The 24,904-nt window shown below is 47.3% G+C and overlaps 3 protein-coding genes across 6 annotated transcripts in view; 2 read left to right on the plus strand and 1 right to left on the minus strand.

Moving 5' to 3' along the window:
- MED12L (mediator complex subunit 12L) overlaps nucleotides 1-24,904 on the minus strand; it is a 1,012,447-nt gene that overhangs the window by 313,173 nt on the left and 674,370 nt on the right. The gene's annotated exons all lie outside the window — the stretch shown is intronic.
- LOC142296762 (P2Y purinoceptor 13-like) overlaps nucleotides 1-24,904 on the plus strand; it is a 210,141-nt gene that overhangs the window by 43,660 nt on the left and 141,577 nt on the right. The window contains exon 1 of one of the 2 annotated variants that reach the window (XM_075340752.1): nucleotides 1,091-1,172. The exons of the other annotated variant lie outside the window; for it this stretch is intronic. The gene's annotated coding sequence lies outside the window, so the exon portion shown is untranslated. Of the gene's footprint in view, nucleotides 1-1,090; nucleotides 1,173-24,904 lie in introns of those variants that run through there. 2 annotated transcript variants of the gene reach the window in all.
- P2RY12 (purinergic receptor P2Y12) lies at nucleotides 1,086-23,852 on the plus strand. The gene is made up of 2 exons (XM_075340747.1): nucleotides 1,086-1,172; nucleotides 22,709-23,852. Exons 1-2 carry the CDS (start codon nucleotides 1,160-1,162, stop codon nucleotides 23,749-23,751), a joined length of 1,056 nt encoding a protein of 351 aa, XP_075196862.1. The 5' UTR covers nucleotides 1,086-1,159; the 3' UTR covers nucleotides 23,752-23,852.

Consider the following 24,904-nt stretch of genomic DNA (forward strand, 5'->3'; position numbering starts at 1 on the left):
TCAGCTGATCACCCGGCATTTGTGAACAATCAGCTGATCGCCCAGTGGCCGGCTTTTGTGAATGATCATCTGATTGCCCAGTGGCCGGCTTTTGTGAATGATCAGCTGATCGTTCACAAAAGCCGAATGTTGAGCAATCAGCTGATCGTTCACAAAAGCCGGCCAATCAGCTGATCGTTCCGGCCGCTGGAACTGAACTGAATTTACAGTCATCATGGTTTTTTACTGTGCGCATGCTCACAGTAAAAAAATTACAATCAGCGCTGCTCCCGCCTGACGGTCAATCAGTAAACAACTGATCCGTCATGCGGCGGATGCAACGCAGGGCCATCAGTCATAATCCATCGTTAATAAAAGTCTATGGGGAAAAAAACGGATTCCTGCAAAATATTTTGCAGGATACCGTAATTCCTCAAGGTGAACGATTGTGACTGATGCAAAACAACAGAAGTGTGAACTTAGCCTTACAATGAAGCAGAGCTCAGGGAGCTGCAAAAAATGTGTTTGCAAGGAGTCAAATTTCATATCTTCTGTTCTGTCAGTTACTCGTCTTGCACTGCTAACGCCTCCTTCTATATAAAATAATCTCTGGAGGTGGAGTTATCTTCTAGGCAGCATCTGCCCCATAGCCTGGAAGAGCTCATTTACATAAAGTGGTAAAAGATGATTTTTCCACAAGGCTTCTGATATGTGGCAGACAGGTATGGATTTTTTCAACATTCTGTAACTTGTATGCCCATATGAACAGTTTAAATAGGTCAAAGTGATGGAAGATTTCCTTTAAAGGTCATAAGTCTTGAACTCTTGGTCCCCTTGACATTGCATATAAAAGCCCCTGTGATGTTCCAAATATTAAGGAACTTACTGTTTTGTTTTTTTATCTAAATAAGTAAAAGCAGAAGTATGTATGTCTTCATCTGGAACAGAAACTGAAGACTAAAATTTCTAGTCCTTTACAGTTCTTTACGAGATGGACTTTGCATGTATTTGATTATAGCTCGCAGCAGCTCTGAGGTTAACGGACTGTACAGAGGGTAATTCTATGGAAGAATTGTCACTCCACATCTACTTTATGATTTTCAGGATGAAAACAAATAGAAATATCCTGACTCTATGACCAACAAAGCAGCTTTATTCCAAGAAGACAGAAAAGTGTAACATGGAATATTCAGGTATGTGGAATAAGGGGAATGCTTCTGAAATAACCAAAGAGACACTTGCTATTTGTCGTTATTAGGGTATGACCGCACTTTGCGTTTTTACCTGCGTTTCTGCAGCATTTTGAACTGCACCTTTTTCATGCCAAAAGGCATGCGTTTTGCTTTTCCATAATAGTCTATGGAAAAGGTTGATTTCTAGTCCGCACTTTGCGTTTTAAAACGCTGCATTTAATTTGCATATTTTGTGGCAAAAACCATGCGTTCAAAGAAGCAGCATGTCAATTGTTTTTGCCATCTTGGGTGCGTTTTGCTAACATTGAAGTCAATGAGAAATGGCAAAAACCAAGAAACTTCAAATTTCCTGCGTTTTACCTGCTTTTTAGGTGCAGAAAACATGCGTTTTAGACTTCAAAAACGCATGCTTTTCTGACATTCAAATAATGGAATAATTTATACACACACATAGTCCGACAATTAAATTAAAGAAAATTATGATTTTATTGCTATTTTAGCATTAAATATTATAAAACCGCTATAATTTCATGAAATAAACTATTTTCTTCATTAATTCCAAAATTATATGTTTTCCTTTTTTTTCTCTATTTTCATTCTGTTTGACTATTTAATCTTTATTTAGCAGTGTCTTGATGTTCAAACGCATCTGCCAAAACCCAGGTGAAAAAGCATGTAAAAAGCGCTAAAAACGCATCTAAAACGCGGTAAATACTCATGTGTTTTTAGCGCTAAATTTCTGGAAAAGGCAACTTTGGCTAAATCAATTAAGGCAAAAACGTGCGTTCTAAACTGCATGTAGGGCAACGAAAAGTGTGGTCATAGCCTTACATTGTATCAAGGTTTTCTTTACAAACGAGACATGCTCAATGTATATGTAAGGCTTAGTTCACATACGTATTCAACAAATCCTGTGATGGAGGAGACCAACAGAAATGAAGACAGTACCAAATCCATCAGTTGATACAAGAAGATAATGGACTACTATTGACTATGATGAGTTCTGTTGGGTTTCCATTGTAATGTCAGCCGACAAAAATAATGCGGAATCTGTGGCTGAGGCTTCATGGAAGCTCTTACAAAGATGTGAATATATTAGAATGCCACCATTGTTTTATACGAAGATGTGAATATATTAGAATGCCACCATTGTTTTATACGAAGATGTGAATATATTAGAATGCCACCATTGGTTTATACGAAGATGTGAATATATTAGAATGCCACCATTGGTTTATACGAAGATGTGAATATATTAGAATGCCACCATTGGTTTATACGAAGATGTGAATATATTAGAATGCCACCATTGTTTTATACGAAGATGTGAATATATTAGAATGCCACCATTGGTTTATACAAAGATGTGAATATATTAGAATGCCACAATTGGTTTATACGAAGATATGAATATATTAGAATGCCACCATTGGTTTATACGAAGATGTGAATATATTAGAATGCCACCATTGGTTTATACGAAGATGTGAATATATTAGAATGCCACCATTGTTTTATACGAAGATGTGAATATATTAGAATGCCACCATTGGTTTATACGAATATGTGAATATATTAGAATGCCACCATTGGTTTATATGAAGATGTGAATATATTAGAATGCCACCATTGGTTTATACGAAGATGGGAATATATTAGAATGCCACCATTGGTTTATATGAAGATGTGAATATATTAGAATGCCACCATTGGTTTATACGAAGGTGTGAATATATTAGAATGCCACCATTGCTTTATACGAAGATGTGAATATATTAGAATGCCACCATTGGTTGAAAGGGGTATCACCATCTTGTACATGTGTGACAGATCCACAGGATATCTCATAAATATACAGTAGATGTGGGTCTCACCAGTGGGATCCACATCTTTCTGAACAACAGAACACTAACACGCGCTGCTTTATGTGGAGAGGGGTTCAGAATTCCTATTTATTTCTATGGCAGTTCCAACCACCTCTCCACTGACAGCAGCATGTATTTGAGCTGCGTTCTTGAGATAGATGCGGGTTCCATTGTATGATCTGCATCTGAAAATTAGGGTGATTGAACATTTTCTTTTTTATTGTTATCCTCTAACTTTCCCACAACCCAAAGTCTGGTTACTCATTGCTAACCACATGAAATTATGATAGTCGATAGTATCTACATAATGAGGAAGATGACTGTCTTTTGTGATTTGTCCTATATCTTCTAAATCTTTTATACCCAACCAAAGGGATAAATGCTGGCTGAAATCAGTTAAGTAGAGATTACAGAAAACTGAAAAATAAAGTCCGCCATTGTCAGATTTTTTGAAATATTGATATGGTTGTGATGACATCTTCCACAGAAGTTATCAGGCAGTTTTCCTAGAAAATTGAAAAATCATCCCTAGGCCATGTACACATGTTGCGTTTTTGCTGCATTTTTTTCCATGCATTTTTTCTTGCAGACCTTAATCAAAACTGCAAGGAAATACACATCCCAGCAAAGTCTATGAGAATCCTGACTTGCTGTGCACATGTTGCAATTTGCTTTCTTGCAGATTTTGTTGCAGAAAAAAGAACTAACATTTCAATTTATTCTGCATGTTTTTCTGTGAATGTAATCCACTGCAGTGTTCGAACTCGATCACTACAGTGTATTATATCTGTCACTCGCAGCACTGACACTTCATTTCACACACCATGCATCTGGCATGGTGTGTAAGGCTCTCCGTAGCTCAGTAACCCAGGGTTGTCATAGTGACGACCCAGAGTTGCCATGGCAGCGATCAAGTCCCTGTGATCGTTCCTGTGATGGCTTTGATTGCAGCATTCAGGGGGTTAAACTACCAGGAGTGGAGCGGGCACCACTTCGGGCAGTGAGAGCTGGGTTCTGGCTGTAACATCAGCTGGAGACCCGATGGTGATAGTGGGGCTGCAGTGCCTGAACCCCCACAATAACCATGACTAAAAAAAATTTAAAAAAAGCTTAAAAAATGTGAAAACACCAGAAAAAAAATAGCGTTTTTTCTGCTGCGTTTTTCCTACCAAAACATGTAGTTTTGTGCACAGAAAATTTGCACACAAATCTCCCATGGACACATACCCAAAAGGCCGCTTTACACGCTGCGATATCGGTACCGATATCGATAGTGTGGGTACCCGCCCCCATCTGTTGTGCGACACGGGCAAATCGCTGCCCGTGGCGCACAACATCGCCCAGACCCGTCACACATACCTGCCTAGCGACGTCGCTGTGACTGGCGATCCCCCTCCTTGCTAAGGGGGCTTTTCGTTCAGCGTCACAGCGACGTCACAACAGTGTCACTGAAACGTCGCCCACTAGAAGCGGAGGGGCGGAGATGAGCGGGACGTAACATCCCGCCCACCTCCTTCCTTCCGCATAGCGGCCGGGAGGCAGGTAAGGAGAGCTTCCTTGTTCCTGCGGCATCACAAGGAGCGATGTGTGCTGCCGCAGGAACGAGGAACAACTTCGTTACTTGTGCAGTAACGATAATTGAGAATGGACCCCCATGTCACCGATGACGATTTTGCACGTTTTTGCGACGATGCAAAATCGCTAATCGGTGTCACACGCAACAACATTGCTAATGCGGCCGGATGTGCGTCACAAAATCCGTGACCCCAACGACTCCGCATTAGCGATGTCATAGCGTGTAAAGCCCCCTTTAGGCTTCAGGTTTTTCAAGTGCACCCGACAGTACCCATTGATAAAATGTGCAGACTATAGTGAGTGTAGTAGCATTCCGTATTTGGAGCCACACAAAGACAATGCCCACAGGAGAGTACACAATCGGACATACCTCAGCTCAAGGAATATGCTGGATTTTATTTTGCAATCTCAATTGAAGACCCAACAATGGCAACCTACAGTAGGCACTCCCCCATACAAAAACTTAGAGGGAACCTGTCAGCATGAATCAGAGCCTGGCTGCATGATTGGAGCCAGATATATATTTTCTATGAAACGCCCTGGGGTTTTAGGGTTAACTTACATCTGTGTATAAATATGCATAATGCGGTGCGATAAAAAAATCAGACTATACACACACTAATGTTAATCAATGAGTCAGTGCTGAGCCGTGAGTTTTTCCTCAGCTGGAATTAGGTTGAGGAAAAAAATCGCAACATGCCAGTGTGTCGCCCTGGGCAAGCCAGGGGACACAGATAACAACACACACACACCCCACATTCCCTGCAGGTACACCAGCTAACCCACAAATCCTTGTTGCCTCCCTCCAAGAGTCTGTTGATGCACACCAGGGGGTGGGCCAGGCGGTTGGCTCCGCCCACCAAGGAGCTCACAACTCTGGAGGCAGGAAGTAACCAGGCAGTCAGCTCAGGGAAGAGCTTGAGTCCAGTCAGGGAGGAGGAAGTGGAAGGAGTGAGGAGTAGCCCAGGCAGGGGCTAGAGTAAACAACCAGAAGTGGAAAAGGAGGAAAGCAAGAAGTGGAGAGAGCGCAGAGAGTGTGCAGAGCCTGAGAGCCCAGCTGTGTGTAGGGCTAGAACAGCAAGGTCAGCGACGGCGGTGACTGTCCGGAGGGGGACCGTTTGGAAGTTCCTGGAAGGACCCCGTTGGCTGTGTGCCCGGTGGTCTGGAGCAGTGTTCCGAAGGACAGTCAGCACCAGGGCAGGGGCCTCTCGGACCCCGGCAAGGCTAGGAGTCGCCCAATTTGCCGAATCCGTCAGTGAAGGGGACGCAGATCCCCCAGCAACAAAGTCCCGATTGACGGCAACAGCCCGACCATTACCGGGGAGACACCGCCACCGCCAAGGCACCAGTTTCCCCAGGGCCAGCGCCTGCGGGCAAAGTGTAGAGCTCCTCCGGCCCAGATTGCAGTCGGGGAGCGGGTAACCGGAGGGAATCCACCGCTACCATCAGTCAAACAGGTGCAGGGAAGAGAGACGTCACCGTCACCTACCGGGAGTGCAGGTGCAACCGTCTGTGGGACCGTCCTACCAGCCGTTGGTTTACCGTACAAACTGTGTCCGTGTCTCAGGCTGAGTGAGTACCACAGTGCCGCAAGGCACAGCGCTGCCCCCGCGTCCCTGCGCCCTCCAGGCCCTACACTTCACATCTCTTTACCGGGCCCCGGGATCACCAACCCCTACCCACGGAGGGGCAACACAACACCTGGCTGCTCCAATCACCATCCCCGGGACCCACACACTGAGCAGCGGTGGTGCCATCACCACAACCGTGGGTGGCGTCACGAACTATAATCCCAACAAACACCCCCCCTTTCACTCACGGGCGAGGAGTGTCGCTCAAGACACCCCGGGATCCGGCCCGCAGCTCGAGCCACCAGGAGCAACTGCCGGACCCGAGCAGAAGGGGTGAGCGCGGTGTGCTGACACCCTCCTCCCCGCCCGCGACAACTTGGCGTCACGAACAGGATCTTACCGCTCTGCCGTCAGGTAGAGGTGCGCCTTGTTACCGCCGGAGGTATCCGGCAGAAAAATTTCAGAAGCCGCCATCTTTGGCGCGGAAAGTTCCCGCTCGAGCGTCTTCTCGAGCAGTAGAGGCGCGAAGGCCAAAACTCCGCCCCGAGAGAGGAGGGGCCGGAAAGAGCTAAGGGGGACGGAAACAAGATGTCTGCGTCCGACGGAGCCGCTGGAAGAGCGGTGGTCGCAGCCGCAGCGGCACCCGCGGATGGGAATGGGCCTGCCCAGGTCCCGGCCGTACTGGCGGGAGGTGCCGCGGCCCCCGCACTTGCTCAGGTCATGCCGTTTTCCTTGCCCTATGCACCCGGAGCTGCCTGGCTACCGCAGTATGACGGGAAACCGGATGCCTTGCAGGCCTTCCGGAAAAAGCTTAACCCGTTGCTAGAGCTGTACCCCCTGACTGATAAGCAACGTGCAGCGATAGTGCTAGGCCAGTTAACCGGTGCGGCGGAGCAGGAAGCGGAGACCTGGGCCGAGGGGGACCGGCTCTCTGTAGCCACCATCTTCGAGAAGCTACAGACTGCCTTCAAGACCCGGACTGAAGCTGAGCTGAGGATGCAGTTTTACCAGTGCCGGCAGCGAGCTGGGGATAGCATTCGGGACTATGCTCTACGTCTGCAGACCGCCCTCCGCACGCTAAAGCGGGTGAACTCTATTAATGAGGCGGATAGCAACAAGATGTTAGTGGAGCAATTCGCGCAGGGGATGAGGTCCCCTGAGGATCGTAAACAACTCCGGCTGTGGGCTCTGGAACACCCTGATGTGGACTTTGCTGTGTTAAAGGAGCGAGCTATCAAAGCACTACAGCCCCCAGCTGCTGAAGTTCTGGAACCCGTCCCGTGGCCCGTCGAGACAGCCCCTGTTGTGGCGGCCCCAGCCAAACCAACCTCCTTACTACCTGCAGCCTCGAGCAGCACAGTGGAAGAACTGGCAGCCCAGGTCCGTCGCCTGGATGGAGACCTTGCCAAAATCCTTGCTGCACTACAACCTCTGACCAGATCTCAGCCCCCAGCGCAGATACAGCTTGCTGACAGTCCCGAAGATGTTCCCTGGATGCAGCAGAGAAGCGCTAACAACCCGCGGAGCAGACCTCCAATCTGCTACAAGTGCCGTAAGCCGGGCCATGTTTACCGACAGTGCCCGTTAAACGAGCAACCCCTGGGGCCCCGGGCCAATCCTCAGGAGTAGAACATCGTGGCCCCCCGGACTGGCGAGACCGATACGTCGGGGCCCGCCCTATCATCCCTGTGGCTGTGGACGGCATACCCGTGATGGCTCTCTTGGACACTGGATCACAGGTAACTACCATACCGTACACATTGTATCAGCGATATTGGGCCACAGACGAGCTAGCGCCTCCAGACAATAGTATAAATTTGATTGCCGCTAATGGACTTCCATTGACCCAGGTGGGGTATAAAGAGGTGGCTATGACAGTGGGGCAAGCTGAACTGCAACACCAGGGTATGATTGTGATCATGAATGAGCCTAGTGATCATAACCCGAAAATAGTGTTGGGGACCAATGTGATGGAACACTGCATGGCTGATGTGCTGAACCTTTTGCAGCAGCTAGCCGCCACGGCGGCGGGGAGCCGGCAGAGGGCTGTGCAACGTGAGATCCGCGCCCTGATGTACCGCCAGCATGTAAGCTCAACCGGAGGGGAGATTGGTGGAGTGCGAGTGATGGATGTTGCTCCATTGACTGTGCCCCCTAGAAGTGAGATGATGATCTGGTGTAGGGCAGCAGTAGGGCCTCAGGGGCGTGACTACCCTGCAATGATGGAGCCCATGCCTTCTGAGCACTGGCCCACTGTAGTGGCCGCCCGAGGGGTGGTAGATGTGAAGAAAGGGAGAGTGCCTGTGAGAGTGTTAAACTGTGGGGAAGAGGAGGTCAGGCTTCCCCGGTATGCCACCATTGCCAAACTGCTCACCCTAGACCCTCACACTATCCAGGAAGCCCGTCCATCCACACTCCCACCTACCACCAGCACTTCCCCAACCCAGGGGGACACCAAGGAGTGGCACCAACAGCTACATGTGGGCACTGATGATACCCCTACACATCACAGGGCAGGGGTACACAGGGTAGTGCAGGAATACGAGCAGGTTTTCAGTAAGCACCCCCTAGACTTTGGGCAGATCAGGGGGGTCCAACACCACATTCCCACAGGTGAACATCCCCCTATCAAAGAGAGGTATAGACCTATTCCCCCTGCACATTACCAGTGTGCCAAAGATATGTTGAAGAATATGAAGGAGGCAGGGGTTATTCGGGACAGTTGTAGTCCCTGGGCCGCTCCGTTGGTACTGGTCAAGAAGAAGGATGGTACCATGCGGATGTGTGTGGACTACCGGAAGATCAACCAGATAACCCATAAGGATGCATATCCATTGCCTCGTATTGAAGAATCTTTGGCTGCACTGAGAACTGCAAACTACTTCTCGACCCTTGACCTCACCAGCGGATACTGGCAAGTGGCCGTGGCCCCCGAGGACCGGGAGAAGACCGCCTTCACCACCCCGATGGGGCTCTGCGAATTCAATAGCATGCCGTTTGGGCTGTGCAATGCCCCCGGGACCTTCCAACGGTTGATGGAATGCTGTCTGGGACATTTAAACTTCGAGACCGTCCTGCTGTATTTGGATGATGTGATTGTTTATTCCCAGACGTATGAGGCCCATCTGGAACACCTGGCCGAGGTGTTCGCGTCCCTTGCCAAGTTCGGGATGAAGTTGAAGCCCTCGAAGTGCCATCTGCTGAAACCCAGGGTGCAGTATCTAGGACATGTGGTGAGTGCGGATGGCGTCGCCCCCGACCCTGAGAAGATCACTGCCATTCAGAGCTGGCCGAAACCAACCACAGTGAGGGAAGTAAGGCAGTTCCTGGGTCTGGTGGGGTACTATCGGCGCTTTATAAAGGGGTACACGAAGATGGCTGCCCCCATGCAAGATCTCCTCGTGGGACAGACCAAGGGCGGTAGACCCATTGGAGCCCCACTGTTGTGGGAGGACAAGCAGGAGGAGTCCTTTGGCCAGTTGAAGGCGGCCTTGACCGGAGAAGAGGTCTTCGCGTACCCTGACTATGGGCGCCCGTTTATCCTCCACACGGACGCCAGTAACGTGGGGCTGGGAGCGGTCTTGTCCCAGGTCCAGGATGGAAAGGAGAAGGTGATTGCCTACGCCAGCCGAAAACTCCGGCCGACCGAAAGGAACCCTGAGAACTATAGCTCCTTCAAGCTCGAGCTATTGGCGTTGGTGTGGGCTATCACAGAGCGGTTCCGCCACTACCTGGCGGCGGCAAAATTCACCGCGTTTACGGACAACAATCCGCTAACTCACCTGAACACGGCCAAGTTGGGCGCGCTGGAGCAGCGGTGGGTAGCCCGGTTAGCCAACTATGATTTCACCATAAAGTACCGAGCTGGTCGTGTCAACATCAATGCAGATGCACTCTCCCGGATGCCCCATTTGTCGGAAGAGGGGTGTGAGGATGACGACCTCGAGGAGATTGAGTTGCCTGCGTTTCACCAGCCGCCTACTGAGAGAGTGCAAGTATGTCAGCAACGGGTGGATCTGGACCCGCGGCCCAGTCAAGAGTGGCAGGACGCCCAGGACCAAGCGCCGGCTGTCCGCCTTGTCAAGGCCCTGGTGGAACAGGGTGCTATGGGAATAGACCCTGCCGCTCCAGCCGAAGCCCAACGCTTGTGGAAAGAACGGAAACGGCTCTACCTACACCAAGGGAGGCTGTACCGTGAGCTGGTCAACCCAAAGACCCATGAGAAAATATGCCAGTTGATCGTTCCTCAGGCCGAGGTTGCTACTGTCCTGCGGGCATACCATGATGGTGCTGGCCACTTCGGGTGGAAGAAGCTGGAGATGCTGTTGAGGGAGCGGTTCTATTGGAGTGGGATGCGTGAATCGGTGGAAGCCTGATGCCGAGAGTGCGGTCCTTGTACACTGAGGAGAAAGGACGAGACTAGCCAGAGGGCACCGTTACATCCCATAGTCACCCATCAGCCGCTGGAGCTGGTCGCCCTGGACCATGTCAAACTCACCCCTAGCCGAAGTGGGTACACCTACGCATTGACCATGGTAGACCACTACTCAAGATTTATGGTGGTAGTCCCCGTTAAGGACCTGACTGGTCGAACCGCTGCCCGAGCGTTCCAGGCCTACTTCTGCCGACCCCATGGGTACCCCGAGAAGGTGCTGACTGACCAAGGCCCGGCTTTTGAAGCAGAAGTGTTTCACGAATTCTGCCAGTTGTACGGCTGCAAGAAGATCCGGACCACTCCGTACCACGCCCAGACCAACGGCATGTGCGAGAAAATGAATCACTTGGTCCTGGGGCTCCTCAAGACGCTACCGCTGGAAGAACGGAACATGTGGCCGGAAAAGTTACCCGACTTGGTCGACATGTACAATAATATCCCATCCAGCTCGACGAAGTGCACCCCAGCGTATCTGATGAGGGCCCGGCCTGGCCGCCTGCCGGTGGATCTGGAGATGGGGTTGGAGGCTCCGGAAGCACTCCCTTCAACGGCAGAGTGGGAAAGTCGGAGGAGGGCCCAGTACCGGCAAATCCAGGAGTATGTGGAGAAAAACCTCAGTCGAAGTCGAGAACAGCAAGAGCACCGGTTCAACCAGAAGGCGCCTGCAGGTCCTTTCCAGCCAGGAGATGTGGTGCTGAAATGGAAGAGAAAAGCCCACAAACTGGATGATCAGTGGGAGCATGTCCCTTATGTCGTACAACCCACCGAGTGGGACAATGGGAAGACCTACCAGATCAGTCGTGACCAAGGGGGCACCCTGGCCACAGTTTCTCGGGACCATCTAAAAAAATGCCCCCCAGCGTTGAAAGCAGAGGCTGAAGTACCGATTCCTCCACCGGTGGAAAAGGCAGCAGAGGTAATCCACACTGTCATGGGTGACTTCCCAGCAAACTGGCCTACACAGAACGGCGCGGTGATACTTCCAGTGATACTGTTCCCACAACCCGTGGATGAAGAAGTAGTGGAAGCGGTTAACCGTGAGCCAGAACCAGTGCCAGTGCCCAGGGATGAACCTGCACCCAGCCCCCCTGCACCTCCGCCTGCCCCACACTCTAGCAGGGAGGAGGAACCGATTGTTCCCTCTACCCCACTGTCTAGCACCACTGACACCGGGCCCCGGAGGTCCACCCGTTCCAACCTAGGTAGACCCCCACTTAGGTACAGGGAGACCGTTCTATGAGTAAGAGGGGCCCGCAAATGTAAAAGAGTGTTGTGTGTTTGTTTGAAAAAGTTAAAAGTTGAAAAGTTTTGAAAAATGGAAAAACACTGATTGAACCGAGTTTTCACCTGATTCTGTGTGATTTGCAACCGGCTGGAGCCGGCACCGTTGTCCCCGTGGGGACCGTTTAAAATGCATGGGAACTATCCATGGACAAGCCCGTGAACTCTGCAGGGCAACCACAAACGTTAGTGGCTTGTAAATATGTTGGGTACCGTTACCGTTTCCGCAATGCCGCCTCCGGAGAGGCAGGTTGGAGGGAGGGCCCTCAGCAGAGCAGGCTAGGGCCCAGCCACCAAAGGAACCGGTGGCTACCCTCTGGAGGGAAGGACAGATCCCGCTCGGGTGACTTGTGCTGGACTGTGGGTCAAGGGGTGCTGCCTGGGTTTTAGGGGCAGCATCAGGGCCAGGTTGCTTGGGTGGGAGAGAGCGGAAACCGTGACCGTATACCGTTGTAACGTTAAAAGTAAAATGTGCCTCCCGTCTTGGGAAGAGTTGTGATTAAAAATGTATATTATTTGCCCTTTATAATGTTATACCGTTTACCTTTTCAGAAAAACAAAAAGGAAAATAAAACCGGTGTTGGACGGGCAGCCCGAGGACGGTCTGCGTTTTGCTAAGGGGGAATGTGTCGCCCTGGGCAAGCCAGGGGACACAGATAACAACACACACACACCCCACATTCCCTGCAGGTACACCAGCTAACCCACAAATCCTTGTTGCCTCCCTCCAAGAGTCTGTTGATGCACACCAGGGGGTGGGCCAGGCGGTTGGCTCCGCCCACCAAGGAGCTCACAACTCTGGAGGCAGGAAGTAACCAGGCAGTCAGCTCAGGGAAGAGCTTGAGTCCAGTCAGGGAGGAGGAAGTGGAAGGAGTGAGGAGTAGCCCAGGCAGGGGCTAGAGTAAACAACCAGAAGTGGAAAAGGAGGAAAGCAAGAAGTGGAGAGAGCGCAGAGAGTGTGCAGAGCCTGAGAGCCCAGCTGTGTGTAGGGCTAGAACAGCAAGGTCAGCGACGGCGGTGACTGTCCGGAGGGGGACCGTTTGGAAGTTCCTGGAAGGACCCCGTTGGCTGTGTGCCCGGTGGTCTGGAGCAGTGTTCCGAAGGACAGTCAGCACCAGGGCAGGGGCCTCTCGGACCCCGGCAAGGCTAGGAGTCGCCCAATTTGCCGAATCCGTCAGTGAAGGGGACGCAGATCCCCCAGCAACAAAGTCCCGATTGACGGCAACAGCCCGACCATTACCGGGGAGACACCGCCACCGCCAAGGCACCAGTTTCCCCAGGGCCAGCGCCTGCGGGCAAAGTGTAGAGCTCCTCCGGCCCAGATTGCAGTCGGGGAGCGGGTAACCGGAGGGAATCCACCGCTACCATCAGTCAAACAGGTGCAGGGAAGAGAGACGTCACCGTCACCTACCGGGAGTGCAGGTGCAACCGTCTGTGGGACCGTCCTACCAGCCGTTGGTTTACCGTACAAACTGTGTCCGTGTCTCAGGCTGAGTGAGTACCACAGTGCCGCAAGGCACAGCGCTGCCCCCGCGTCCCTGCGCCCTCCAGGCCCTACACTTCACATCTCTTTACCGGGCCCCGGGATCACCAACCCCTACCCACGGAGGGGCAACACAACACCTGGCTGCTCCAATCACCATCCCCGGGACCCACACACTGAGCAGCGGTGGTGCCATCACCACAACCGTGGGTGGCGTCACGAACTATAATCCCAACAAACACCCCCCCTTTCACTCACGGGCGAGGAGTGTCGCTCGAGACACCCCGGGATCCGGCCCGCAGCTCGAGCCACCAGGAGCAACTGCCGGACCCGAGCAGAAGGGGTGAGCGCGGTGTGCTGACACCCTCCTCCCCGCCCGCGACACCAGAGACTCGCCAATGCAAGTCAATGGGTGCAAGAAAAAAAAAGGTTGGCAAATAGACCATCCATCTAACACCTGTTTTTTAAGGATACATTACCATTCTGTAGCATAGAACACTGTAAATGGTCCTGTAAATGATTAATGAATAATAATTGCTGAGAAATAAAACACATGGCATATGCACATCATGTAATACAGATACTAAGCAAGAACAAAACTGCACTCTCCCCTAGGACTCACATGACATATGGAATACCAATTAGATTTCAGTTGCCCTACTTTTCTGGATGAAAATTGTTGCAATTTTTTTATATGCAGATATGAGCAGACCCTTAAAGAAATTTTACTTTAAGGATCCAGGAGGAGGCCATAGAAATAAAGAAGTCTAGTCTGCTTCTCCCTGGCAGGCTTCTCCCAGTGTCACTTTAGGTGATTGTCAGTTCTCCCACAATGGGAGAGACCTGTCAATCACCTGCATCTGAACTTTAAGGTATATTTTCGCTAAACGCTGGACAGTTTCAGAGGACAATACACCTGCAATCGTGCAGCCATGCCCTTATCCTCATATCTGGAACCTGCGTGACATTAAAGGCGTTCTCAGAGAATAGGTATGTTATGGGCTGACAGGTCATAAATAGTAGATTTATGGGGGTCCAACATCCATCTGTGGGGTCGAGCCCCCATTGATCAGCTGATTTTTTTTTTTCTTTGGCCGCTGGATGTAAACACTTTGAAAGGAGTTGTTGAGCACAGCTCTATTTAATGTGCAACAGCCACTGCCGGCTATTGGCTAATGTAGTACCCAACATGAGCCTTAGCGAAAATCATTGTGGGGGTTCTGGTTGTCAGCAATGTGAGTCTTAATTATACATTGAGGACACTTTAGTGAACAGTTGGAGGAAGCATGTCTGTACATCCCAAGTGCAGCTCGTAGATAAGAACTCAACACTGCTATGACTAGTCTATGTAATGCTCTGAAAGGCAAATACATCTCTTTAGTATTTTCCTATACTGTATTAGTCTAGGACCAGTTACACTAGTCCAATATTCGTGGTCTGAGAACAAATCGAGATGCCCCTACCGGCAAGCAGGTCTCCTGATGGAAACTCAATTTCCTCGTATATATGCCGATGAGCAGGGCTGTATGTATACGTGGTGCTGCCTTGGGCACAGAATCTGAATATTCCTAATATTATCAGTAAATATACAATTATTCTGTTTGGGAAACATTTATACCATTTTATGAAAATCACAACAAAATTGAAACAAAAATGTGACATGTGAATACACTCTACTAATATTTAGGTCGGCTCCACACATAATATATGTACCTATGACTAGTGACCACACATCATTAGGCCTGTTTCAGACGTCAGTGATTCTGGTATGTTTGTGCTTTTTTTTTTTATACATACCAGAATTACTGACATAATCAATGGGTCTGCGCACACATCAGTGATTTTTCACTGACCGTGTCTCCATGCGGCATACACGCGTGTCCTTGGTTGCAGCATGGAGACAAGTCCGTTTTTTTCTGGCATCACTGATGTCTCACGGACCACACTATGGTGTGATCTGTGAAACACGTACTAGAAAAAAACATACATATAAAATAAAAAAACATTTTCAACTCACCTTTCCAGTGACGCTCTGTACAGCCCGTGCTCTCTGCAGCTCCCTGGCCGGCTCATGCATATTCATGCAGTCACAGCCGGAAGTAGTTGCAGAGAGCGGTGGGCGGATGCTGCAGAGCCAAGGAGTTCAGCACCATGGAAAGCAGGAATGTGACAGGTAAGCATACGTCCATGTGCATATCACGGAGTACGGATCACGGATTGCACATGGACAACCCCCGTGTGTCGTGAATCATGGCACAAGGAGGGACATAGGCGTTTTTTACACGTCAGTAAAGATTTTTTACTGACGTGTTAAACAGGCCTAAAGCTGAGTTTAAGTGACTATTTTTTCCATGCAAGCAAAACAGTCTGATTATGCTGATCAGACTGTTCATACCTTCATAGGAGTGAGATCAATTATTCTTAGAAGTGTAGAAATGAAAAAAAGTGTTTCCCCACCTTCTCCATTCTGCTAGTCTGTGATGTCATTCGAGTGCAGTCAGATTTTTGTTGCGGACCCAAAGACTTTAATGGCTGAGTGCCAACCGGTTCTCAAAGGCAAATTGTAACTATGGTGTAATTTTTGGGGGACACATGCACTGCTTCATTGAATAACATTGGTCGAGTGCGATCCAATTTATTAAGGAATAGCACTCAGGTCCAAAATACGGTCGTCTGCATGAGCCCAAAGGGTGAGCGACAGGAATTGTGATTCAGTTCAGTTAATTTCTGTGCTGTAGGGCAGTAATGTGGAACCTGTGATCCAGTATCTGTTGCTGCAGCATATGGGGAGCTGTAGTTTTAGCAGAACCACAGGCTGTACACCACTTTTCTGTACTGTAATACTAGGATAAAAGCTCAAATTGTAGAGTAGATACAAAGTGAAAATGGGACTTACACCTGTTACACCACTTTTTTCAATAAAGCAGACTTCTGAACTGTCGTTTATCAATGTATTAAAGAGTGCCATATATACACAAGTTATGCTTTTGTAACCACAAATTTAAACAGATTATCTAATACTTTTATATTGATGGCCTATCATTAGGATAGGTTATCAATGTCTAATCAGCTGGAGTCCGACACTCTGCACCCGCGCTGATCAGCTTTTGTAGGTGCTGAAGGTGGCAGTAGGCAGGGTGAAATGCTCAGTTCCAGAGCTGCCCCGTCAACTGATAGCGGCCGTGGCCGGGTACTGCACATCCCCATCCCATGCAAATCAACTGGAGGTGGAAAGTGGCTTGTTAATCATTGCCTATGTGATGTAGAGTCCTTTAACCAGGTGGTGCTTCATGACAATATAGATTCCTATTAGTTGGCTACTTAATGGTCTCACACCATACTCCTATGAGGTAGAGAATGTGACAACATACACAATTGTGGTTTCACAACTGAGGGTGTTTAAAATTAATTATGTGAAAGGTAGTGAGCAGTAATGAAGACCCAAATAAGTGCAGCACAGAACTCTAGGAAGTGGCTAATGAAATATCTAGGAGAGACAGTCTGTGACTGGACGTAGTCTACTGTAGACCCAGAGCAGTGTTGAAGGGTGGGTAAAAGCCCGTAATCACTTTATGTGCTCTGTAACTATTGTTGGACTGGTGAAATATCGCACGGCCCCTGTAACAGAGTTGAGTTCCAGTTACAAGAAGTTATCCCTATCCACAGAGTGTCGTACCCTACTGGTCACCAGAATGAGGCACTTTTGTACCCTGCCTTAGTGGTTGCAGCAGAGCAGCTGTTTGCCCACTGCTCCATTTATACTCTGTGTAACTAATGGATAAAGCGCTTGGCTATTTCTGGCAATCCAACACACAATGAATGAAGGAAAGCGTGAGTAAGCGTATCTCTGCGCCATTCATAACAGAGCTCAGAGGATTCATGCTCTCATTGATCCAGATCCAGTCTCAGGAATCAATGATGGCGCTTTGGAATATACAGTTCTGGGAATAATCTTCCAAAACCTACGAGAAGGGGCTCAGCCAAATGCTGTATTTCAATCTGATGCGCTTTCGATTTGATTTGCATTTTTACAAACTCTTTAGTAAGCAGGACTTTGCCTACTAGGCCGATGGTAACTATACTGTTACAATAATAGTTGGTTTATGATCACATAAGAAGTGTTGAACTTCTGGGCTATGTTACAGTTTGCCTCTCTACTCTGGAGGATTTTTTTCACAAATGACCAGCAGTACTCCATCAAGAAACCCGGATTCAAATTTAATCCCCACATATTTTCATATTCCAGCTGATCAAAATATTCCAGCTGATCAAAACTACACATCATTACCTCTCATGAAAAACCAACCTGTATGACACTGATAGAAGCACTGTACAGAGTAAAGGAGGTTGATGTTTCATTTCGGAAGTAAAATGACCAACTACTGATCTGCAAAATGCAAAAACACAGCAATGAGATTGAGAGTTGTATTTAGCTCTGAAACATGAATGCAAGAAGTTTCTTCTAGCATTCAGACTACTGTAAGTGTTGTGGAGAATGGAGGTCACATTCCTGAAAGCACCAATCCCATCAATGTGTAAGACATATGCGGGCGTCACACGGTACGATCTATCGTGCGATCGCACGAGCGATCATATTCACCCCCGTCGTTTGTGCGTCACGGGCAAATCGCTGCCCGTGTCGCACAAAGTCGTTAAATCGCCGTCACACGTACTTACCTGCTGAGCGACCTCGCTGTGGGCGGCGAACATCCTCTTCCTGAAGGGGGAGGGTTGTTCGGCGTCACACAGCCGCCGGCCAATAGAAGCGGAGGGGCGGAGATGAGTGGGACGTAAACATCCCGCCCACCTCTTTCATTCCGCATAGCCGGCCGGTGCCGCGGGACACAGATAAGCTGTGTTCATCGTTCCCGGGGTGTCACACAGAGCGATGTGTGCTGCCCCGGGTACCATGAACAACCGGCGCCATTAAAAATAAACGATTTTTTTAAAATAAGCGACGTGTACACGACTCACGATTTGTGACCGATTCAGCATCTCTCGGAGGTGTCACACGAAACGACGTCGCAAACTATGCCGGATGTGCATCACGAAAACCGTGACCCCAACAATGCATCGCACGATAGATCGTCTCGTGTGACGCCCGCAATAGAAGTGTAGGTAAGAGTTAAAGATCTGCTCAGAAACAGACGGAAGGGACATAAACACTGAAATGCTTGGACTAACCCACCCTGGGAGAGGTCAGATAATAGGGGGAGCACAGTTCATTCTAGAAGTCAATGAAGGCCTAGTGAGCAAACAATTACAGATGTTGGTCAGTGGTGATGGTCGCATACAGTAACACAATGTGTGAAAAAAACAAAGGAGACAAAGATAGCGTGATTTTCAAGGGAGACCGGAAACACAGGGTGGCTTTGTAATCAGCATGCTGCAGGAGTTAACAGAGAGTTATCTTATCACACTGTGTGATGTTGTTGTTTTAGCTTCAAGAGTTTATTCTTGCCACTAATCTGGCATGCTCCCTGCTGTGATTAGCAGCTCACTATCTGTAGATATTATACATACAGAGCCTGGTGTGGGCAGGGGCAGCTTTCTTAGCTCTGTTACATTGCTAAATCTAAAAACCCTGTGTCAGAACTGCTGCAGCCAGTAAACTACTGTAAGTGATATGTCCCTGGATTCAGGGTCTCATTGTCTACATCATGCTGCTCTCAGGTGACGTAGCAAAAGCCTGCTGAGAGAAACGCTTTTAAGTCAATGGACCAATTCACCTGTGCAATTTCCCGCACAGACAATAGCATGTGAAATAGACTGTACTATGTTGGCCTAATGGTCTGATTCTTAGGCGGGCTTTGCAAACTACGACATCGCAGGTGCGATGTCGGTGGGGTCAAATCGAAAGTGACGCACATCTGGCGTCACTTGCGATGTCGTGGTGTGTAAAACCTTTTTGATACGATGAACGAGCGCAAAAGCATCGTTATCGTATCATCGGTGTAGTCTCCGACATTTCCATAATGCCGGTGCAGCGACAGGTACGATGTTGTTCCTCGTTCCTGCGGCAGCACACATCGCTGTGTGTAAAGCCGCAGGAGCGAGGAAGATCACCTTACCTGCATCCCGGCTGCTATAAGGAAGGAGGTGGGCGGGATGTTTACATCCTGCTCATCTCCGCCCCTCCGTTGCTATTGGCTGCCTGCCGTGTGACGTCGCTGTGATGCCGCACGGCCCGCCCCCTTAGAAAGGAGGTGGTTTGCTGGCCAGAGCGACGTCGCAGGACAGGTGAGTGCATGTGAAGCTGCCATAGTGATAATGTTCGCTACGGCAGCTATCACAAGATATCGCACGTACGACGGGGGTGGGGACTATCGCACTCGACATCGCAGCATCGGCATGTGATGTCGTAATGTGCAAAGCCCGCCTTAGACAACAATACCCCCAATCAAAGCTGTTGGATCTGTCAATGATAGAATGCACTCAGAGTTAGGACAGATTCAACTTGGATGTTTTTTTACTAGTGAAACACAAATGAGATTTTAGGCTATGTGTCCACAATGCATCGAGCTAGGTGCAGTTCTAAATGCATCCTCTGGCAGTAATTGATTTTGCCAAAGTTGCTTTTTACCATAAAATAGCGCAAAAAATGCATGCGTATTTACCATGTTTTAGGTGCGTTTTTAGCGCTTTTTACATGCTTTTCAATAGTGTTTTGACAGATGCGTTTTAAACATGAAGACACTGCTAAATAAAGATTAAACAGTCAAACATAATGAAAAAAGAGAAAAAAAAGGACAACATATATAATGTATTAAAAAAAAAAATAGTTATATTTCATATAATTATAGCAGTTATATACTATTTAGCGGTAAAATAGCAATAAATTGATATTTTTCATTAATTTAATTGTCAAACTATGTGTGTATGTAAAGGGACATATCTAATCTTTTTTCTGATGTCCAAAAAGCATGCGTTTTTTAGTCCAAAATGCATATTTTCTGCACCTAAAAAGCAGGTAAAAAGCAGGAATTTTGATGTTTGTTGCTTTTTGCAACTTCTCATTGACTTCAATGTTATCAAAACGCAGCCAAAATGGCAAAAACAATTACATGCTGCTTCTTTAAATGCTGAGTTTTTGCCCAAAATTATGCAAATTATAGGCAGCGTTTTGAACTGCATGGTGGGCACAAGAAATCCCTATTTCTCATAGACTTTGCTGGGAAATCACAACGCATCCATTTTGGCATTAAAAAGGTGCAGTTGAAAACGCTGCAGAAAAGCATTTAAAAATGCAAAGTGGACACATAGCCTAAATCATTCACATGAATACAACCAAAGTAGAATGTAAGAAAATAATTAAAATATCTGGAGGAAAAAAAGACCCGGTCCACCCGAATCAAAGCAACAATTATTGCTTCAATTATTACTGACTGATGTCTATTTTTCTGTTTTCTCAAATACTGTGAGTCCTAATATATATACAGTATGTACCTTTATTGGTAGCAATGGTCAATATATTAATATATATTAGTATGTCATTAAGTAGTTGATATATTAGTACGTTATTAAAAATAGTTTTTAAACAAATATTAAATTAAGTAATTGTGAGCTATAATATTAAGTAGTCTAATAGACAGTAGTCTGCTTTTAGCACAAGTTTCATGTATGGCATGTCCATGTCCACCCTAACTCATCCATGGACGTATCATAGGAAAAAGAATTTCAAGATTATTCACAAACTGAATATAATGTTACTCAAAAACCATGATAATTAAGCCTTAAAAAATCAATGTATAATTTATATCAGACTTACTTAACGGGGTTGGCCACTTTATATTTACTTTAAAGGGAACCTGTCATGAGAAATGTCCCCTAAAACCTCACAGATTCCCCCTCTGCAGCTCCTGGGCTGCATTCTATAAAGGTCCCTGTTATGATTGTGGCCACTTTCTGACCTAAAAAAAGTGTTTATAAAGTTGTACCTTTTTTGCTTCTGATTCTGTAAATCCGTCACGGGGGCGGGCTGCCTGATGGCCGTTATTCTGCCCCCTGGTCCTGTATGCCGCCCCCATCGCTGATTACAATAATGCTGGACGCCGCCCCCTGCTCCATCCATCGCCGCGCATGCCCAGTGCCCATCTCTTGGGGATGAGCACTGTGCCTAGCGTCACCGCTGGTGACGTGCACGCAGGGTCAAGCGCGCTGCTGCAGACCCCCACGTCACCTCCTTGCCATCGGGGCAAGATGGGAAGGAGGTGACGTGGGGGTCTGCAGCAGCGCGCTTGCGCAGAACGAAGCAGGCCGAGGGGGAAAGCGCGGCCCCGCGATTATGGGCGGTTGCTTAGGAATAAACATCACAGCACCGCCCATAATCTTAACCCTGCGTGCACGTCACCAGCGGTGACGCTAGGCACAGTGCTCATCCCCGAGAGATGGGCACTGGGCATGCGCGGCGATGGATGGAGAAGGGGGCGGCGTCCAGCATTATTGTAATCAGCGATGGGGGCGGCATACAGGACCAGGGGGCAGACTAACGGCCATCAGGCAGCCCGCCCCCGTGACGGATTTACAGAATCAGAAGCAAAAAAGGTACAACTTTATAAACACTTTTTTTAGGTCAGAAAGTGGCCACAATCATAACAGGGACCTTTATAGAATGCAGCCCAGGAGCTGCAGAGGGGGAATCTGTGAGGTTTTAGGGGACATTTCTCATGACAGGTTCCCTTTAACACAAGCGATCGGGACATGTTTTTGTAGGACTTCCTATTATATCAGTATGACAGATTTTTCTCCGGCACTTGTTGGTGCAGCTTTCCTCACAGACTGAACAGCTCTACAGTCTAAAAAGAAAATGGCTGCTGGTGGAGGAGCATGTGACCAGATCTGTCCATCAACTTCCTCCAATAAAAAAATAGCTTTCCATGAGAGGTGTTCTTCTATTGGAGGAGGCTGATAGACAGGTCTGGTCACATGCTCCTCCACTAGTAGCCATTTTATAGACTGTAGATCTGTACAGTCTGTGAGGAATGTCTCACTAAAAAGTGCAGGAGATAGACCCGTCATACCTATATAAAAGTAATTGTACCCCAAATCATATCCATAACAAATATGTTAAAGTAAAAGTAAAGAACCGGCTTACCCCAATTCTGTAGCCATCAATATGCTATAGAAGAAAAATGGTGCAAAATTTTTAATGAAACCCAATTTTAAAAATGTTTTTTAGTCCTATCTGCATGCATTTAAGTTTAAGTTAGAAAAAAATGTCCTCAAAAGTTGGACGACCCCTTTAACTTTTTCAATCATAATCAAATCTAATTTTATTTACAAATTTCCTCAAATTCATAACTAATTTCAAGACCTTTTTTTTTCAGGATTTGGAGATCTCGGGATAACCTTTAAGCCATCCAATATTACGCATCATGGCAATAATATCACGTGTTCTAGAGATAGCCGGGTCAACCAAGTAGTCTTCCCCGTGGCTTACTCAATTCTCTTCATTGCTGGATTCTTAATGAATGGCTTAGCAATTATTGTGTTTTTCCAGTTACAAAGTAAATCTAATTTCATAATTTTTCTTAAAAACTCAGTTATATCCGATACTTTAATGATCATGACATTTCCGTTCAAGATTCTAGGAGATGTAAGACTTGGACTTTGGCCACTGAAAGGATTTGCTTGTCGATTTACCTCGGTGGTGTTCTATTTCACTATGTACATTAGTATCATTTTCCTTGGACTTATCACTATAGATCGATATAAAAAGACTATGAAACCTTTTGACAACTCGGGTACGAAAAATCTTCTATCAGCCAAGATCTTGTCAGCTTCAATATGGATTATTATGTTTCTTCTTTCACTGCCCAATATGATTTTAACTAACAAGCCATTGACACCAAAAAATGTCCGCAGCTGTGCCAACCTCAAGTCGAAATTTGGGCTGATTTGGCATGAAATTGTGAACTACACGTGCCAGATCATCTTTTGGGTAACATTTGCTATCATAGTGGTGTGTTATCTATTGATAACTAAAAAGCTGTTCCAATCATATAAAAAGACTAGAAGGCAACAAACACAATGCAGAAAAAGAGTGAACGTGAAGGTGTTTATTATAATTGGCGTGTTTTTCATTTGCTTTGCCCCTTACCATTTTGCAAGGATTCCTTACACATTAAGTCAAACTCGGGATGGTTTCCGCTGCTCGGATCAATATACGCTTTTCTATGTCAAAGAGACCACTTTGTTCCTGTCTTCCATGAATGCCTGCCTGGATCCCTTTATCTACTTCTTTCTTTGCAAATCATTTCGAAATTCCTTGATTAATATGTGGAAGAGAAAACGAGGAGGTTTCTTGGCTATTTCCCAACGGAGGGACGCTAGGCGGTACACTATCAGTAATACTGAAACTAACATATGAACTATTCTACAATGACTTATGCAGAATGGTAGAACGCTAACTATGGCAAACAGTGATGTACACATTGTTATGTTAAGCTATGTATTGTGTCGCAGGAATAAACATATACATATTTAAACTTTTTTTTGCTTGTTTTTGAAAATATTTGCTATAAGGTTTGTAGAATCGAAAAATAACCCGTCTTTAGCCAGCTTTAGGGCTCGCACACAATGCAGTATTTTGTGCCCGAGTGTGAGCCTACAAAACATGGGATGGCATTCGGACCAATGTTAGCCAGTGGGGCCGCTCACATATCAGATTTTTTTCTCAGACTGAGCTGTTTTGAGGAAAATAATACAGCATTCCTAAGTTTAATCCCATAATTAGATTGCACTCAGCAATGCAAGTCAATGAGTGGGTGGAAATCATCAGACTGCACTTGGATGACATCTGAGTGCAGAATGATTTCCGTGAACTCACAAGTTGGAGAAATTTTGTTTTTTTTCTTCTCACAGTTGCTCAGATTCTCACATGTGAGAGAATTGGAGCACACGATGCTGACACTCGGATCAAACTCTGATCAGAGTTTACTAATTGTGTCATTGGCATAAAATTGGCCTAATTCAGATTAGAGAATCTTCAGTCATGTGACCCTGGCATTAAAGTGATTTTTCACTTTTACAAAAGTTTTACTCAAACAATTCCTGTAAAATAAAATGACAAACACAGACAGTACTTAGCCTCCTCTGCTCCAGCGCTACCTCGCCGCTACTGCTCCAGTTGCTCTATTTTGGTTGCGGCTGTGACGTCATGTCACCAGCAAATCACAGCGCTCAACAGCTCGTGCTGTTAACATCAGTAGAGCTGCTGAGCGCTGTGATTGGCTGTTGTGGTTATGTGAACTGTCAACATGACATCAACGCTACAGCCAATCCCCAAAGACTAGTAGCATAGGCAAGCTGTCATTGGATCAGGCAAAGGTGAAAACTGTCTAACTTTGCCATTTTAGATTCCACGAATCATATGGGTTCCTCTTTTCTAAAAGTGGAAAACCCGTTTCAGCTCTAGCTACATAAGTAATGTAGAATAAACCATATCTGGGTGAGAGTGTAAGGGGCATGTGCTGGGATGGGGCAGGGAAATTAATCATAGGACTACAGCAGCAAGCTAAATC

This window comes from Anomaloglossus baeobatrachus, chromosome 3, assembly GCF_048569485.1.
Source record: "Anomaloglossus baeobatrachus isolate aAnoBae1 chromosome 3, aAnoBae1.hap1, whole genome shotgun sequence".
NCBI classification, from domain to species: domain Eukaryota; kingdom Metazoa; phylum Chordata; class Amphibia; order Anura; family Aromobatidae; genus Anomaloglossus; species Anomaloglossus baeobatrachus.